The sequence below is a fragment of the Lentinula edodes genome (genome assembly GCF_021015755.1).
Source record: "Lentinula edodes strain Le(Bin) 0899 ss11 chromosome Unknown C8R40scaffold_35, whole genome shotgun sequence".
Taxonomy (NCBI): domain Eukaryota; kingdom Fungi; phylum Basidiomycota; class Agaricomycetes; order Agaricales; family Omphalotaceae; genus Lentinula; species Lentinula edodes.
Window position 1 is genome coordinate 435,526 of NW_025764341.1, and position 15,187 is coordinate 450,712.

Here is a 15,187-nt window from a genome sequence, read left to right on the forward strand (position 1 = left end):
AGTTCCGACTATCTATAGATCAACGAATTTTTTGTTAACGCCCTGCTCCATCAAACAAGTAGTTGGGACAAGGTTAAAAGATTTCCCCATTTTTTATCAGGTCTAATATACGTTCAGCAACAAATCTTTCTTCTGTCCAGAGTGCAACAATAAAATCATGAACTTTGACCTCGGGAGTCACGAGCGCCGTAAATGCACGTTCGATCACCGTGGTGCAGACATTCCTAAGAATGTTACACCATGCTTCTTCAAGATTCGATGAAAGCTTGTCGCAGTTCCCCAGTACGACATTTTTCCAAGGGCGGAGCATCTCCTCTGAAGATGAAGGTAGTGGCCCCGAAGGGAAAATAGATATTAAGCGCAGAGCCATGACCAGTCGATACGAAGGGAATGCAGATCCGGACGCATAATGCATTGTCCAATCCCTGTGGAATAAATATTACTCTCCGAAATTAATCAATGAAGATACAAAAATGTACCTCCAGTAATTGTCCAAAACTAAGACGCTCTTCATCCACACGCCTGTTTCGCCTTTCTCAACGACAAGAGCTTCCACAATGTCATCGACATTGACCTCCAAAGTGCGTTGATCTTCAGGAATTGAATCTGGTGACAGCACAAACCCGTATTCAATGAACAGCACACGGTTGCAGTGCGCTCCATATTGCAGATGCAGTTCGCTATCTGCATCAACGGAGGAATCAGAAGGAGATAGAAGGGAGAAATCGCGATACAAGTTCGAGCGGAGGTTTCCGTTGCCCGGAGATGGAGGCTTCATGCCAGGTAGGTGAGACGAATGGTTTGCGAAGTCTAAGATCGGACAGAGAGTTATGTTGTCAGGATCTGAAGGAGAGTTTTTGATCTGGTGATATATACATCGCGTATTCACTGCACGAGTGGGAACATCAGTTCATAGCTATTCGCGCAAGATCTAAGTCTGCGAACCATTCAACCAAGCCCACAGATAATCATGGACTAGCGACTCGTTATCTTCCATAAACTCGCTAGGGGCTTTCGAAGCTGCCTTCAAAATCTGTGGATGATCATGCTAACGCGAAGCTTCAAATTTGCGTCAGTCCTTTAGCGGGCGATGCACCAACCACGAATGATGATACGGCCGCTAGATCATTTCGAAACTTGGAAGAAAGATCTTGAAGAGCCCAAGAGGCATCAGGAGGAAGGATATCAAGGGATGGTCCGATATTGCGCTTGATTGTCCACGACAACGGATGATAGTCAAAATTTTGAGGTAGAGTCGAAATGTAGGGTCCGAAAAGAGGATCCAGAGATTCCCTGCCCGGAAGAGGACGATGTAATAGTAGATGTAAAGATATCATTTGCATTGCTGATAGCGATTTGGCAGCAGTGCCGTAATAGGACGAAAGAGTCTTGCGATTCAACAGAGCCGTTCTCGGAATAGTAAACAACGTCGTCTTCGGAGAAAGTGCCTTTTTAGCATATAAACCATAGTATTCTGTTCCTGCCTAAAAATCAGACGACCGCCAAGTAGCAAGAAAGCAATTCTACCTGGATATGTCAGCCTACGTTCAACGAGCAAGGAATTTTCATTCGTGTCCATTCCATGGTCATTAAGCCAAGAAAGGAGATTTCTCCATTTGACATCCATGGACATTGGACGGTGGTACAGACAAAGCGCGACGCGACAAGACCACGTGGAGAAATAACGTGATTTTCGGAGCCCCGTACTCCCGCACGTCGCGCAGCGCGCGGCCTCTAAGTGTGTACGTCTAATTTGCCCAGGATCTGCCTAACAGGGAGGGAGACAGGGGATGATGGCGTGCTACTTTGCAGGATGTCTTTGCAGCGGGCCGTCAAATCCGACCACCAATGAAGACAGAGGAAGACAGATAAAACAAGTTTTCACTTCTTTTCTCATCCCACAATGTCCATATTCAATGCTTCCCGTATCCTTGGAAAGACGGTGCTCGTAACCGGAGCTTCTGCAGGTATTGGGGCAGTAAGTGATCAATCTGAAAAGATTACCCTACATCTCACACCGAATACAGGCCACTGCTCTATTATTTGCCAAGGTATATGATTATTGTATCTCTGAGATTTGAATATTCTCTTTACATTACCAGGGTGGCTCCAATGTTATCCTTGTGGCTCGTCGTGCGGAGGCGGTTAAAATTGTAGCCGACGCGTGCGCCGCCGCTTTTGAGGCTTCTGGTTTAAAGGAAGGAGGAAGATTTGCCGCCGTCCAACTTGATGTGTCGGATAAGGCTCAAGTTGCTTCATTTTGGGATAAGGTACCTCAGGATCTCCGAAATGTTGATATTCTTGGTGAGTACACCTTCATGACATCGGAACGAATCTTCAAATTCTGACCCGTATTCCCTGCAGTCAACAATGCTGGCTTCGTTCTCGGTGTTGATCAAGTGGGTAACATTAAAGATGAAGATATAGAGGCAATGTTCGCCACAAATGTTCTCGGACTTATATCCGTCACTCAATTGCTACTCAAAGGTACCATGCTCTCGATTCTCAACAACGATTGATAATTGACTCCCATTTCACAAAGACTTCAAAGTTAAGCAATCTGGACACGTCATCAACCTTGGGTCTATTGCTGGAAGGGAAGCGTACGCAGGGGGAAGCATTTACACTGCGACCAAGCACGCGGTTCATGCCTTCACAGCTTCCATGATGCGGGAGCTAGTCAATACACCCATTCGGGTGACTGAAATCCAACCTGGTGCGAGAAAAATGGTTTGTGCATTCTTACGAAAATTAATCATACTGTGCAGGAATGGTTGAGACCGAATTCTCAATCGTTCGCTTCCGTGGGGATGCTGGCGCGGCGAAAAAGGTTTATGACGGACTAGAACCTTGTGAGCTCACCATCGAGTGACTTTCCACCGACAGGCACTTATCACTTGTGTTTAGTGACTGCTACTGATATCGCAGAGGAGATCGTATGGGCAGCCGCTCGTCCCCCACACGTCAATATCGCGGAAGTATTGGTTCTCCCAGTCAACCAAGCGTCCACGACTGTTAATTACAGAAAACCCAGTTAGAACTATCCAATTACTTTTCAAATGTACTTGTTTATCTGTTGCACATACTTAGTGGCAGCACTTCTCTAGAGGATAAAACAAACGAAATCCCCTCGTTTTCAAGCAACGGTGTTGGAAATGTCAAAAGCTCCTAGGTTATCATATGAATATGGAAAAGTGTCATAGTAAGTGCTGGTAAGCTGGTAACCCTAGTAAGAGTAGTTAGGATAGTAAGGGGGTAGCAAGAGATATCATGAAATTCTGCGTTAGTAGTATTTGCGTATCAGAATAATTCAGTACTAAATGTACATGCATCAAGAAAACAAGGAAAGGAGATAGAATGCAAGATGAAGGAACTTTGAGGTGATAGTGGAGGGGGCAGGATATATATCAATTGCATTAAAGGAGCAGAAGATCAAGCACTGTCGTAAGTTCACCTCTTTGCATCTCCATCAAAGAATTTGACCAATTGCCCTATCGGAATCTTACCTGAAAGAGGACGAGGCATTGCAAGTTTCCCATGCTTCGTTTCAGCTCCCTGCTTCCTAGTAACCAAAGGATCCACGAATTTGGAATTTGACGGTGGAGAGACAGAACTGGTGTTAGGATGTGGAGAAGTCGACTGAGATCGAATGCGGGGCTTGAGAGGCGCTATACCTGCCCCGTTTGAATTTGTTGACAATAAGGACGCAGAATCACGACCTTGAGACGGGGACTGTTGGACAATTGAAGATAATCCATACGCTGACTGTGCGCGAAGTCGACTATGAGTCGGCGTGAACGAATCGGTCTCCTGAGTGTTGTTCTTTTTTTCTCCACCCTTCAGAGCGGCTGCCAGCCCTGATTTGGAAGAAGATTTTCCGATAGTTTCATCTCCTAAGAAATCCTCTCCTCCTCCTCCCCCTCCAACATCTTCCCCTCGACTTACGGAGACAGGTGAAGAGGAAAAGAATGCTCTTCCGATAGACGAGTTGGACCCTTTTCTTGGTAACCTGCCATGCTCTTCGTTACCGGTATTGCCGTTCACATAAGACGAATCTGAGCCATTGTCGCCGGCCATCATAGCAGATGCACGAGTAATAGGTGTACCTAGCGCAACCGTATATCGCTTCCTACCTCCGGAAGGCGAAGTGCTCATGCCCTGTTGATCTTTGGCAGAAGAAGGGGGTATAGGAAGGACTCTGCCCTTCGAAGCGTTGGACGGGGACGCATTTACATTTGCGCTCTGCTGAGGACCTCGAGGACGGGGCGAAGGACTAGGCGAAGTTGAAGGTGATATAGAAGATACAGACGAGAAAGAGGCGTTGGAATATGATGTAGAATACGTCGAAGCTGATGAACTAATACCTGGAGCGCCACTTGGCGCTGCGATGGCTAAACCTAATCCAATGCCGCTCGGGGTATGGTTCGTATTAGCGGATACACCTGATATGGCAGACGTGATTTTCCCCGTCGGCGTACGAGAATTGAGTGACCCCGGTGGAGATACAGGAGGAGAGAAGGTTCCTGTCATTACAGCGCCTGCGTCCAAAGGGATAGGAGCATAGTCCCCAGTCGGATAGGGAAGTCGACTGCCAGTTGTTTGTCGGGAAAGGGATCGCAGGAGAGGCGGAGACGTGCTTTCCCGTACAGAGGGCACTCGCTTATGAGATTGAAGATTAGGCCAATCACTCGCCCCAGGAGACACAGACTCAACAGGTGCAAATGAAGAAGATGTGGGTGGGGGCGACGCTTCTCTGATTTGCGCAGACTGTGACTGTTTGGACGAAGATAGCTTTTCCGGCATTACTTTCTCGAAAGCCCGCTCGCGGCTTGATTCTGCCATTTCGCGTCCGAGTTCGCTAATACGTCCCTGCAACTCAAGAACTTCCTCTCGAAGATTTTGAACTTCATTTCTGATGTCTCCATCTTGGACTTGATTTGAACCCTCTTCTTTTGACGAACTGTCGGTGACCTCAGCCTCATTGTCCTTGCCGGTCGTTCGTTGCTCACGCTCCTCCTTATCAACCAGCCACCTCTCAACATCTCCCATGCGCTCCTCTAAAGCTCTGACGTGACCCACGGTCCATTTTTCCAGCTTTTCAAATCTAATGTACACATGAACGCATGAGAATTTTTTCATTACACGAAGAGAAGGAATGGAACTTGCCTTTTCGCGATAGTTATCAACGTAAGATGGACATCTAGACCACCCTGGGGATTGAACTGAGCATAGAGCGGAGGTTGCTCAGCTCGTCCGGGAGAAGCACCTGCGCCGGTGCTAGTAGTAGATCGGTTAGGGGAGGGTGTCAGATTTGGGGCGGTGAACGAACGTGCAGGTGATCCTGTGGCAGAAGGAGAGCCAAGGACACGCCCAGGACTAGAGTTTGGGTTCGGGGAAGGTGAAGTAGGAGATCCCGTTCTTCGATGTTGAGGTGTAGGTGTTTGAGGAACATTGAGATTGAAGAAGGCCGGATCAGAATACTTGGTCTCTGCAACAGCAGGCCATTCTTTTTCTTTGCCCTTACTCAGCCTCTTTACTTCCTTCTGGTATTCTTTTTCTGCTCTCTCTCTATCCTTTTCGCTCCGCTTTACATCGATGATAACTTGCTGTGCAGGCGTCAGATCTTTATCCTTTGTTGGGGTCAGTCTATTTTTGGCTGCTGACCACCAAGAAACGTTACTCGAAGGAGAGGAGGGCTGGCTGGACTCTGGGTTGGGCATGGTTTGGGATCTGGAAGGTGGCGGAGGCAAAGCCCTTGTTGAATCTAACATTGCCAGAACACGGTTCTCAAGCGACGTCCTTTGATTTTCGGCTTGCAAGATCCTCTCAGCCTCTCTTCTTCCCCTTTCACGTTCTCGTTGAGCTTCCCTTTCGATTTCTGAAGACGACATCATCACCGGACCAGGGCTAGGGCTAGGACTTGGACTGGTCATTCCGCCGACAAAGTTGCCAAATTTGTTTGCGAAGTTGGCTGCAAATTGAGTTACAGAAGCAGCAGAATCATGTTCTCTATCATCGTCGCTGTCGTCGTCAGAATCGGAGTTGCGAAAATGAGGATCGGAATCGATTCCTGGTGTAGATTCGCCGCGACGAGTCTCGAACTGACGCAAAGGAGAAGGTGCACGCGGAGCAGCCTGCATAATTCAGCTGAGAATTGAAGAGAAGAACACAGGGTAACAAGACGATAGGCATACTGGGTTCATTCTGCAGGATTAAAAACTCAATTCCTTCCGGTTAGGATATGAGTACTGATTTCAGAGTCCAGTATCAGTAGCCTCCGCCGTGAAGAGAGATAGAAATATCGACAGGTTGTCCCGATTCTGTGGCCGACAGCTCTTGAACACTGTACTGCAGTGGCCTGGTACTACAGTGGTACTTCACTGAAATCGTCACGTGAACTTCACATGCGGATTCAATTCAAGTTGAATTTTGAGAGCCGTTCATCAAGCCACTACATCCTAAATGCTTTCGCCTTGCCTCTTGCTTCTTATTTGGTCATGAGCAACGGTGATGCTAGCTCCTCCGGGTTGCTGCAGCTATATACAACTGATGTTTCTAATAATGTCCAAGCTAGAATATTCTCTGGACCTGTGGATCCCCCAGAAAAGCCAATCGCTGCCAGTGAAAGCAATAACTACTTGTCTCCATCTCCTCCATCTCCTTCCCGACGCTCGCCTAGGCTTTTAAAAGGTCCAGAGCCTGATTATACAGATCCAAATGGAGGTAGCGTAGGGGCAATCGTTAACCAGGACGAAGAACTCTTTGGTCTATCGCGTCCCTTGACGCCAGAAAATGAAGCTATCGTCCAAAACGGTGAGTGTCAATAATTGATGAATCACCCTTCAACTGACATGCATCAAGAACCGTCTTCGGTTCTTGCATCTCGAATCATGCGGGCTCATGATAATCCCTCTCCTCCGCCTCAGTCTCCCGAAATCTTTAATCATCTAAATCTTCCTACTCTATCCCTACCTTTTCCGTTGGTCTCTACGAGTGAAGATACATCCGACTCAAGCACGCCTGCCTCACCTCCTTCTATCTTTACTCCATTACCCGTATCAGAGCTCACAGGAGACGAATCCGGAACCTTGATTTCCTTCGAAACATCTACCTTCCTCTCAAACACCCTAGAGACCCCAACCAGATTGGGTCTTCCGAATAACATCCTCCACCAATCCTTGACCAGTGATATAACACCAATAGCTCAACCAGACATGTCACTATTTCATGATACAGATTTAGCACCTACTGACACAGTGGATGAACAGTCTGTGGCCGACGCATTAGTTTTATCCGTGGATGAGGTCGAAACGATCAACCCCGAATCGACTTCAAACGATACTCAGGACCCATTCGAGGAATCATCCCATAAACCTTTTCAACGCTCTACCCGTCCCCGCCGCAGTACTGCACGTTATTCTATACGACCTGAAACCTTCGAATTCGACGCCTCCGATACGGACGACCCTGGTCCATCCGATGAAACGAAGAGGGACGATTCAGAAACCAAAATCTCATCTCCACGTCGGAAAACCATTACACTCGTGCCTAACCAAGTTGAAATGCCAGAACCATTGCTATTCAGCCAGCAACCCAGGTCTCGCTCGCCCATACGGAAATCAGCTTTGAAGAACATGCGCGAGTTAGGCTCGTTGTCTCCGAGTTCTTCCACTATCTTAAAATCGTTATTTCCTCCTGCTATATCTCCCCTGGGAGAACCTCCAGAAACAGAACCTACTTCTACTCAACCACCTTCCGAACAAATTTTGACTCCTGCTCGCCCAACGCCTCCTATAAGATTTACAAGCCCAGTTCGAAAAGCCTCTCCCAAGAAATTTCAGTTACAACCGGCCGACCTAGACAATCCGAATCGAACTCCTGCTAGACGCATACCTATAGAGGCTGCGGTCGCTAATGGACAGGTGTCTGTTCAGAAGGCTGCTCGGTTGATGGCTAATGGTCGCACCACCACTTCTAGTAGGCCCGTGTTCAATATCCCTTCCACCGATAGTCCAGTGAGGCGCGTCCTCCTTCATGACGCCAATCCAATTAATAGCCCTACCAAACATTTACTAGGTAGCCCTATGCGGAGTCGGTCTGTTGAACCAAATCCCGTTGAACCGATGCGCTTGAACTTGAAGAAACGCAGCGAATCCGTGGAACCGGCTACGTCCAAAAGCCAAGGGAAGGTTTCAAGCAGGGCGTCTCCATTCTCGCGCTCCAACTTAGCAGAGAGAGTACCATTACCCTCCAAAGTGAATCTGTCTCTTCATCCTGCCATACCCGAGGAAGGCCAGAGCACCAAGTTACACGAGAAATTTCAGAGACCTGCTGCTCGTACTGGATCAGCTCCAGTGGAGAGGTCACATTTAAGGCAACCAACTAGTAAAATTCCCCGGATTGGCTTGAAACCATATGCCAGGCCACCCATTACATCCACTTCCAAGAGTCAGGAAAAGACCACAACAATGAGGATGGTGGATTCGCACAAGCTGCAACCTTCCTCAAATAAGGTACTACGGTTACTCTGAAACAGTAGATTCATTGATACAAGCTTGATTCATTCTAGCCTAAACCATCTTCAACAACTCTCAGTAGATCCCATACTCCTTCTCATGTTCCAACATTTTCTCCAACTAAACAGCGGGATCCCGTTCCTGGTACACCGTTAAGTTTGAAGCGCAAAAGGGGTCCAGAAGCATCTTCGCCGACGAAGCCTACTCCGGTCGTTCTGCTTTCGAGGCGGCTTGCAGCTCCGTCTCCGAGTCCGGCGAAGAAGTCTGGTGTCACGAAGTTACGTATGGTTAGCGAGAGTGATGGTACACTACCTGATCGCTCGAATGCAGCCTCGTCTGGGACTGAAGGAATGAAGTCGGCGGAATCAACGGCTACTCGTGATAATACGAATACCCTCCGTCCCGCTACTACGCTACGTATGGTGAGCGACAGTGATGGCGTTCTGCCCGATCGCTTCGTCGTGATGCCTTCTGTGCTTCAAGCAGTCGATGAAGAAAAAACGACATCGTCCTCTCCTCCTTCGACTGTTACCACTCAGTCAATGGACCTTCCCCCTCAGGCCCAAGATGAAGTAACTCCTTCCTCGGATAACATCCCAGATAGCTCTGATCCTGCAGAACCACAATCATCGTCACCTGTAGAAACAGTCCGTCGGACGACGAGAAGTAGTCGTAATGCCGCTGCTGCAATGAAACCCGTCAGTTCTTCACGTCCTCCGTCCGCTCGCCGAAAGAATATCCCTACCTTCACGGACACAGGACCCTTCTCAGGTATGACTGCGCTGGCATTGCGCACTCTCACGGACTCGAATACTACGAAAAACAAGGAGTATGTCACTGTCTTGCTGAAAACCGAGGTTGTCCGCAGAGAGGGTGCTCGCCCGGAAAGTCCTGGGATGAACGTAAAGAGTATCTCGCAGAAGGAGAAGGAGTCTAAGACGCTGGAGAGGAATGCACGAGCGGACAGAAGGGCCAAGCGCGACAATTCGACCGAACTGGGGACTGATGAGAATGAGGCTTACGAGGATGAAGACTGCGAGAATGATTGGGCTAGCAGTCCCAGCGATCATAAGCATACTTGGGGTCCTGGGGATGAAGAAGATTATCAGACACCTGTTCAATCCAAGCGTCTTAGACTCGATGAAGAAATTTCAGAAGACGAATATGAGAAGAAACGGGTCAAGTGGGATCGGGGATTGTACCAAGAGATTTATCTGGATGAAATTAAACCGCGGACTACACACGCACGAATCACACAAGAAAGTATCCAGAAGGGATGTCTAGCTCCTATAGCCAAGGTATCTTGTCATGCATTTTTTGTCTGACTTCAACTCATCATTTTCACAACCCAGGCTCGGCCGCTGGATACCCTCGGTAATTTGCCCAATGCGAAATCTCCATTGAAGGACATTGTACCTGAGAATATCGTAGTAAAGAAATTCGTCTACGATAACGATGTTGTCGAACCTGTAACGCCTGCGCCTGCACCTGTTAAAACTCGATCAAAGTCGAAGAAGAAACCATGATCATTCTTTGCCCTCCAGTTTCTTTTTAGTCAAATCTTTGTTGATATATTAGTGGAATTTTTTAAACACTATACAGCACATACGGCGTCCCAAATTGGTTAAGAATAAGTGATCTTGATGACAGATCTACAGAGTCAAGTATTCGAAGCTCGGCAGTGAATACTCTGTATTATAATGTGCAGAAAATAAGTATGAAAAGAAAAACCGGGAAGCACAAACTTATGTAACTAAGCAAAGGATTAACCCCTGTAGCCACTTCGAGAACTGTGATGATAACCAGAAGGATAATGGGTCTCGCTCTCGCTGCACGTAGATATCCATTAAAAAGACTTGGTAAAATGAAAGGACATGACTCACTACGTATGAGCAAAATTCTTTTTTCCACTTGCTGAACTTGTTGCGGGCCCGCTTCCGGGTTCCGTACGTTGCGACTTCGGACCTTGCGGCGGAGATTGCAACTTGCTCTTTAGCTACACCGAACGTCTTTCAGGGCGGAGATGAATGAAAATGATATGATTGCACGGCACCTCCTCGTTTTCCTTAGACAATTGTTGCAAGGAATTAGTTTGTTGATCGATTTTCATCTTCATTTGATTGAGAATGTCGTCCAGAGAAACTCTAACAATTGAGTTTCTGCTGGAATGAGCCTCGCCTTTAGGATCCAGACCAGGATCCGGAGAACAAGAACGACTCGAGGGTGCCAGTTTTCGCCGCTTACGGTCTCGCGTGGAGGAGCGACTACGCCGATAGGAGCCATTATGCTCTTCATTTGTTCTGTGGTCCCTTGACCTCCTTCTTTGGCGATCAGGCTCTGGAGACATCGATGCTCGATCACTCCGCCTTTTGAGTGAATTCGATTCGACTCTGATGCCGTTCATGACTATTTCTGCCTCGTTCTTGACGGAAGCTAGAGCTGCTTGAAGCCTATTCTCCAGGCCCATGCTGAACTCGACCATAAGACTATTGAATACTTTCTCCCATGCTGCTCCAAGGAGGCGAAAGTTCTCGTCCAGTCGCTCCTTGCTTTGTGCATGAGCTAGGAGTATATCGGCGATAGGACCTGCGACTGATGCTGCCGAGGAGGCAGAAATCTTAGCCAGCGTACTTGATATTTCATTGAATGTTTGCAGTTTGCGTTCTTCTTGGTCGAGAAGAACTGTATCTTGTATGATCTGGCTCGAGACCCTGCAATGAAAGTTCAACATTGGGGTCAACAGGGTTCCGGTTACAGTACCAACGTACATTGCGACGTCCCTGAACATTGAAACAAATCGTTCAGCACGTCCTTTCGCTTCCTCTTCGGAGACCGCAGGAAATGTGGGAAGAGTAACAATGGTCTGAGGTCTTTTAGAATCTGTAGCGAGTATTGAGGCACTGTTATTATGGTGGTTATCCTGGAGATGGAATAAGATTCAATCAGTGGTATATGCATACCGACTAGTTAACGAACGGACTTTGTTCAATGTGTTTCCATTGATTGTAGTAGACAGGCCTCGGTTGTGAATCTGCTCTGTAACTTTTCCTCTTTCGGAAGTGTCGAAGGGTTGACCATCTCTGTGGGACGACGCGACCCGATGACGGTTGGATGCCATATCCTGCTTTCCATTAGATTCGGTAGCGACGTGGCTGAGCGATATATCCTCTTCTTCCACTTTGCAGCGACGAAAAAGATCACCCTGTGGGACCAAAGGTCCTCCACGGCTGCCAGGAGGAGAGGAAAAACGACGAGATGACTGGCGATCGTGCTCAGCCCAACTTGGTTGCGAGCTTGAGTTTTTATGAACGTAGGGATAGCATTTGACTCCAGGCCATTGAGGGTCTTCCGGATGCACGAAGCTTTTCCGTAGAGAAAATACAGAAGATAATGAGTAGAAGCTACGAAATTTTGCGCTATGAACGCACCGGCATCGATCACCTTGCTTGCAAGGAGTCAGAGGACGGCCTAGTTCATCGAAGTACTACCGGAGCAGAGGCGTTAGCCTCTTCCGATGAGTAAGTGATACATCTTACACGGCACTGATATTTCTTGTAAGGAGCACCTCTTGAGAAAGACATTGAGCAGTTGATCCTGAGCAAATAATTTAAGCTATCGTGGCTTGAAACAGGCTTCTTCGTCTTTGTACAAATAAACACGGTCGGGCGTCGGGTCGATTACACGCCCCTAATTCTCTGGTCTGTATACAATTTTTCCTTTTACTTCGACACGACAATGACATAAACTTCAAGGCGAACTTGTCGACCACAAATGTTTGTCGAATAAAAACGTACTGTCAGAAAAACATGGAAGAGCAATGTTTACAAGGTCACAGGTCCGTTTGCAGACTCGACAGATTTAAATAGCCGGAAATATTGAGGACAAGACTTACAGCAGTTCGGATAGATTTAATTGCATTGAACAAGAGGACGTCCAACCGTCCAAGTTCAAGGTTCTCGAACGGAGCTCGAGATATTTCCCGTTGCAATCATTGAACGAACGTCGGGGGAAGATTATGACACGCCCCCTACCGGTCGAAGCTGGAGCCTCTTCATAATACAGCTATGCGCACGAGCTTCGGAAATAATGACCGCAACAAATGTATATCTAACACTGAGATAAGACAAGCTTCCACCGAACAATACAAAACTTCAGGGAACATTACAATCAGCCGCGCTCTTCCTGTACAACTGTACAAGAAGACTTACTGATTTTACACATTTGGTGTTTAGTCGCTGTCACTAAATGTAATATGTTCCTCTTCTTCTTCTTCCTCTTCTCTAGTACGTTCGTACTGACTTATGTCGACTGATACGGTGCCTTCCTCCAACAGAGTCTCTTCATCCAAATTCCTGTTGCGTTCGAAAAGTTGTCGACCTAACTACATTTAGTAACCCAGTCACAAAGACAGATCGTATGAAGCTCACCAGATAGCCGGGTATTCATTCGTTTGTACTCCTCGCGTTCTTTAGCTGTGAAACCTTTTAATCGCTCTTCCTCCTCCTTGGATTTTCTGTCGGCTTGTTCTTTGTCGAATTTGGCTTTCCATGCCTTGAAGGACTCCACTGACACAGGTGTTCCACGAGTTCGACGTTCTTCCTCCTACATTGACGCCATACGATCCGTCATGAAGACCGAAGTTGATCAATTCAAGAGAAATAATACCTCTAAAACCAATCGCTCTTTTTCGTTTTCTTCAAACTTTTGACGAGCGTCTCGCGATTGGACAAGCGAGGTCAGTTGTTCTCTGAGATGTGACACCAAAGTAAATGTCATTGCCATTCCGAGGTTTTCCTCTCCCTGTGTACAATGAGTTCTAAGGAAAGTACAGGTTAAAAGGGACTCACGACTTTTATCAGCCCTTCCAGGAGGTCGTCCAATTCCCCTTGTTCTACGTCCCCTTCAAGGGGAACCAGAGACAATTCCGGTAAAGCATCTGGATAATGATCAGTGTAATGAACATCGAGAGTCAATTTTACTGTAGTCTAATCATGAGAGCAGTCATCGTCTTTTGAGAAATAAATCTTACGGGACGCCAGGCCCTCCTCAACTTCGTCAGCTTCTACGTCTATCTGGATGTCCCTTTCGGAAGATTCTTTGCATGAGCCTCAGAAAAGATGCAAACTTGCAAAGGCACCCTGATACGAACTTGATAGTTCTGTTGGATAAATGGATTCGAGAACCTAGCACGAAGATCAGGAATATCACAGCCGGAGCGGATGAAGAGCTTTACTTCAAATTCTTCGAGCAAAACTTCGCTCAACATTACGGTTGATATCAGATAAATAAGTCAAGCGCCGGTAGGTACACTACTCATCATTGTGCATTGATAACTCAGGCACGTGGAACTTACTCATGTCCTTCTTTCGTATATTCTCTTCGAGGCTTGCTCCGTCTCCAATTCCAAAGCGAGCGAGCGAGGCACTGAATCGCCTCTATACTGCTCCTGCTACTCCAACATTTAACTCACGATCCCGTTCCAGAGATGCAGAAACCTGGAAGCCCATCGAAAATTCGTTGATAAATGTGCATGATAAACTTTCTCATGTTGTTTCCTCTCGTGTTCTCAGCACACCTGCGGAAATATGGGCCCAAAACTCTCATGTTACGAGAATGAGCATTGCGGAAGCGGGCCTCGTAAACGATCCTTACAGTGGTCAGATTCATTTTTATTCTGACATTCAACACCATATATCTGAGTCCGAGAGACTAGGTCGTAGTGCACACGTTGTAGATGGCAACCTTGCTGATGCGTTCCGGAGACTGGACATGATATTGGCGCGTAACAAGGTCCGGAAACAGCTCAAATTGGCGGAGAGGCACGAAAAGAAAGGTCCGAAGCGAAGGAGACTGGAAAGCGAGCGTTGGAGACGGCTTTTCGCACATGAAGTGAGTCGCCAATCTCCTTTACTTCAACTATCATCTTAATATACCTGTAGGTCCGTAAAAATGTACAACTGGTTACAAAGATCAGAAGACGGGGAGCATAAGCAGTTCGTTTCACTAGTCCTATTATTATGAGACGTTTCAATAGTCCTCTCTCGTGACCGACACCTTTCGTGAACACGGGCCTAGCGTCTGGATATTCAATGACTTTCCCCTGCGCTGTACGTCGTGTCCATCGGTAGTGTGTCGCTTATACGTCGTCCCCGTTTGTCGACGCGCTTTGTTGTTCATTCTTTAACACCGATTGACATCTCCTCTCCCAAGCTGGTCAGGCGCACTTTCTGTCAGTCTTTTGCCCCACTATTCTCTTGAATCACTCGAATCTGTAAACGCCTCGTGGTGAACATGACATTTGAAAATGTTAATGCTCCGGAAGAGCCTCACTTTTTAACTTTACAAGCTCAGAGACATTCATGCAGTGGAGCTATTCGCTGTCGTGGTGTCTGCTACAATATGCTCTGCAATGGCCTTCTGCTAACGCGAAGACCGTTCTCAAAGCTTCTCAAAGCCCACCTCTGCCGTTAAATGGGCGCTTCCTTGATCAAATTTCATTCATTAAATCGTTTCAAAACGGCAGATTGCGACAGCCTCGCCTTTATGCAGAGCCCAAGAACAACGAGGATCATACAGTCCCCGCTTGCGTAGTAGAAGGTCATACTACATAAAGGTCGCAGAGCCAGGGGCCAGCCAACTTCACTTTCACCATATATAGCCTTCTTCAGATC

General features: G+C 47.2%; 7 protein-coding genes across 7 annotated transcripts; 3 read left to right on the forward strand and 4 right to left on the reverse strand.

Annotated features, from left to right (window-relative positions):
- Positions 1 to 49: 49 nt before the first annotated feature.
- C8R40DRAFT_1120583 (uncharacterized protein) lies at positions 50 to 1,693 on the reverse strand. Its single transcript, XM_046228775.1, has 5 exons — positions 1,528 to 1,693; positions 1,101 to 1,480; positions 946 to 1,048; positions 480 to 888; positions 50 to 425 (listed from the first exon to the last, which is right to left on the reverse strand). The coding sequence occupies exons 1-5, from the start codon at positions 1,631 to 1,633 to the stop codon at positions 74 to 76; spliced, it is 1,350 nt and encodes a 449-aa protein (XP_046082965.1). The 5' UTR covers positions 1,634 to 1,693; the 3' UTR covers positions 50 to 73.
- Positions 1,694 to 1,768: 75 nt separating this feature from the next.
- Positions 1,769 to 3,244, forward strand: C8R40DRAFT_538143 (uncharacterized protein). The gene is made up of 7 exons (XM_046235378.1): positions 1,769 to 1,978; positions 2,028 to 2,051; positions 2,103 to 2,304; positions 2,365 to 2,487; positions 2,543 to 2,716; positions 2,769 to 2,852; positions 2,908 to 3,244. Exons 1-7 carry the CDS (start codon positions 1,904 to 1,906, stop codon positions 3,036 to 3,038), a joined length of 813 nt encoding a protein of 270 aa, XP_046082966.1. The 5' UTR covers positions 1,769 to 1,903; the 3' UTR covers positions 3,039 to 3,244.
- A 206-nt stretch (positions 3,245 to 3,450) lies between these two features.
- Positions 3,451 to 6,140, reverse strand: C8R40DRAFT_1174315 (uncharacterized protein; the record flags this gene model as incomplete). Its single annotated transcript, XM_046232164.1, has 2 exons — positions 3,451 to 5,104; positions 5,143 to 6,140. 2 exons carry the CDS (start codon positions 6,138 to 6,140, stop codon positions 3,451 to 3,453), a joined length of 2,652 nt encoding a protein of 883 aa, XP_046082967.1.
- On the forward strand, positions 6,112 to 10,072 carry C8R40DRAFT_1120607 (uncharacterized protein). The gene is made up of 4 exons (XM_046228776.1): positions 6,112 to 6,813; positions 6,862 to 8,513; positions 8,570 to 9,814; positions 9,869 to 10,072. The coding sequence occupies exons 1-4, from the start codon at positions 6,405 to 6,407 to the stop codon at positions 10,040 to 10,042; spliced, it is 3,480 nt and encodes a 1,159-aa protein (XP_046082968.1). The 5' UTR covers positions 6,112 to 6,404; the 3' UTR covers positions 10,043 to 10,072.
- A 53-nt stretch (positions 10,073 to 10,125) lies between these two features.
- On the reverse strand, positions 10,126 to 11,557 carry C8R40DRAFT_1120617 (uncharacterized protein). Its single transcript, XM_046228777.1, has 4 exons — positions 11,497 to 11,557; positions 11,285 to 11,436; positions 10,570 to 11,227; positions 10,126 to 10,512 (listed from the first exon to the last, which is right to left on the reverse strand). Exons 2-4 carry the CDS (start codon positions 11,302 to 11,304, stop codon positions 10,399 to 10,401), a joined length of 792 nt encoding a protein of 263 aa, XP_046082969.1. The 5' UTR covers positions 11,305 to 11,436; positions 11,497 to 11,557; the 3' UTR covers positions 10,126 to 10,398.
- Positions 11,558 to 12,744: 1,187 nt separating this feature from the next.
- C8R40DRAFT_1162534 (RWD-domain-containing protein) lies at positions 12,745 to 13,782 on the reverse strand (the record flags this gene model as incomplete). The annotated part of the gene is made up of 7 exons (XM_046230250.1): positions 12,745 to 12,893; positions 12,944 to 13,118; positions 13,182 to 13,316; positions 13,364 to 13,494; positions 13,546 to 13,611; positions 13,666 to 13,699; positions 13,750 to 13,782. 7 exons carry the CDS (start codon positions 13,780 to 13,782, stop codon positions 12,745 to 12,747), a joined length of 723 nt encoding a protein of 240 aa, XP_046082970.1.
- Positions 13,783 to 13,833: 51 nt separating this feature from the next.
- Positions 13,834 to 14,691, forward strand: C8R40DRAFT_538717 (uncharacterized protein). Its single transcript, XM_046235380.1, has 3 exons — positions 13,834 to 14,172; positions 14,230 to 14,405; positions 14,456 to 14,691. The coding sequence occupies exons 1-3, from the start codon at positions 13,872 to 13,874 to the stop codon at positions 14,504 to 14,506; spliced, it is 528 nt and encodes a 175-aa protein (XP_046082971.1). The 5' UTR covers positions 13,834 to 13,871; the 3' UTR covers positions 14,507 to 14,691.
- The last annotated feature ends 496 nt before the right edge of the window (positions 14,692 to 15,187 follow it).

Bases quoted from the DNA above. Each gene is read 5' to 3' on its own strand.
- C8R40DRAFT_1120583 (XM_046228775.1), bottom strand. From the start codon at position 1,633: ATGTCCATGGATGTCAAATGGAGAAATCTCCTTTCTTGGCTTAATGAC. The intron at 1,481-1,527 runs GTAGAATTGCTT...ATTTTTAGGCAG, and splicing joins ACGTAGGCTGACATATCCAG to GAACAGAATACTATGGTTTA. The intron at 889-945 runs GTTCGCAGACTT...CCACTCGTGCAG, and splicing joins TCTGTGGGCTTGGTTGAATG to TGAATACGCGATGTATATAT.
- C8R40DRAFT_1120607 (XM_046228776.1), top strand. From the start codon at position 6,405: ATGCGGATTCAATTCAAGTTGAATTTTGAGAGCCGTTCATCAAGCCAC. The intron at 8,514-8,569 runs GTACTACGGTTA...GATTCATTCTAG, and splicing joins TGCAACCTTCCTCAAATAAG to CCTAAACCATCTTCAACAAC. The intron at 9,815-9,868 runs GTATCTTGTCAT...TTCACAACCCAG, and splicing joins GTCTAGCTCCTATAGCCAAG to GCTCGGCCGCTGGATACCCT.
- C8R40DRAFT_538717 (XM_046235380.1), top strand. From the start codon at position 13,872: ATGTCCTTCTTTCGTATATTCTCTTCGAGGCTTGCTCCGTCTCCAATT. The intron at 14,173-14,229 runs GTCAGATTCATT...CCGAGAGACTAG, and splicing joins CGTAAACGATCCTTACAGTG to GTCGTAGTGCACACGTTGTA. The intron at 14,406-14,455 runs GTGAGTCGCCAA...ATATACCTGTAG, and splicing joins GACGGCTTTTCGCACATGAA to GTCCGTAAAAATGTACAACT.
- C8R40DRAFT_1120617 (XM_046228777.1), bottom strand. From the start codon at position 11,304: ATGTTCAGGGACGTCGCAAT. The intron at 11,228-11,284 runs GTACGTTGGTAC...CTTTCATTGCAG, and splicing joins ATGTTCAGGGACGTCGCAAT to GGTCTCGAGCCAGATCATAC. The intron at 10,513-10,569 runs GTGCCGTGCAAT...CGTTCGGTGTAG, and splicing joins TGTCTAAGGAAAACGAGGAG to CTAAAGAGCAAGTTGCAATC.
- C8R40DRAFT_538143 (XM_046235378.1), top strand. From the start codon at position 1,904: ATGTCCATATTCAATGCTTCCCGTATCCTTGGAAAGACGGTGCTCGTA. The intron at 2,305-2,364 runs GTGAGTACACCT...TATTCCCTGCAG, and splicing joins CCGAAATGTTGATATTCTTG to TCAACAATGCTGGCTTCGTT. The intron at 2,717-2,768 runs GTGCGAGAAAAA...CATACTGTGCAG, and splicing joins GGTGACTGAAATCCAACCTG to GAATGGTTGAGACCGAATTC.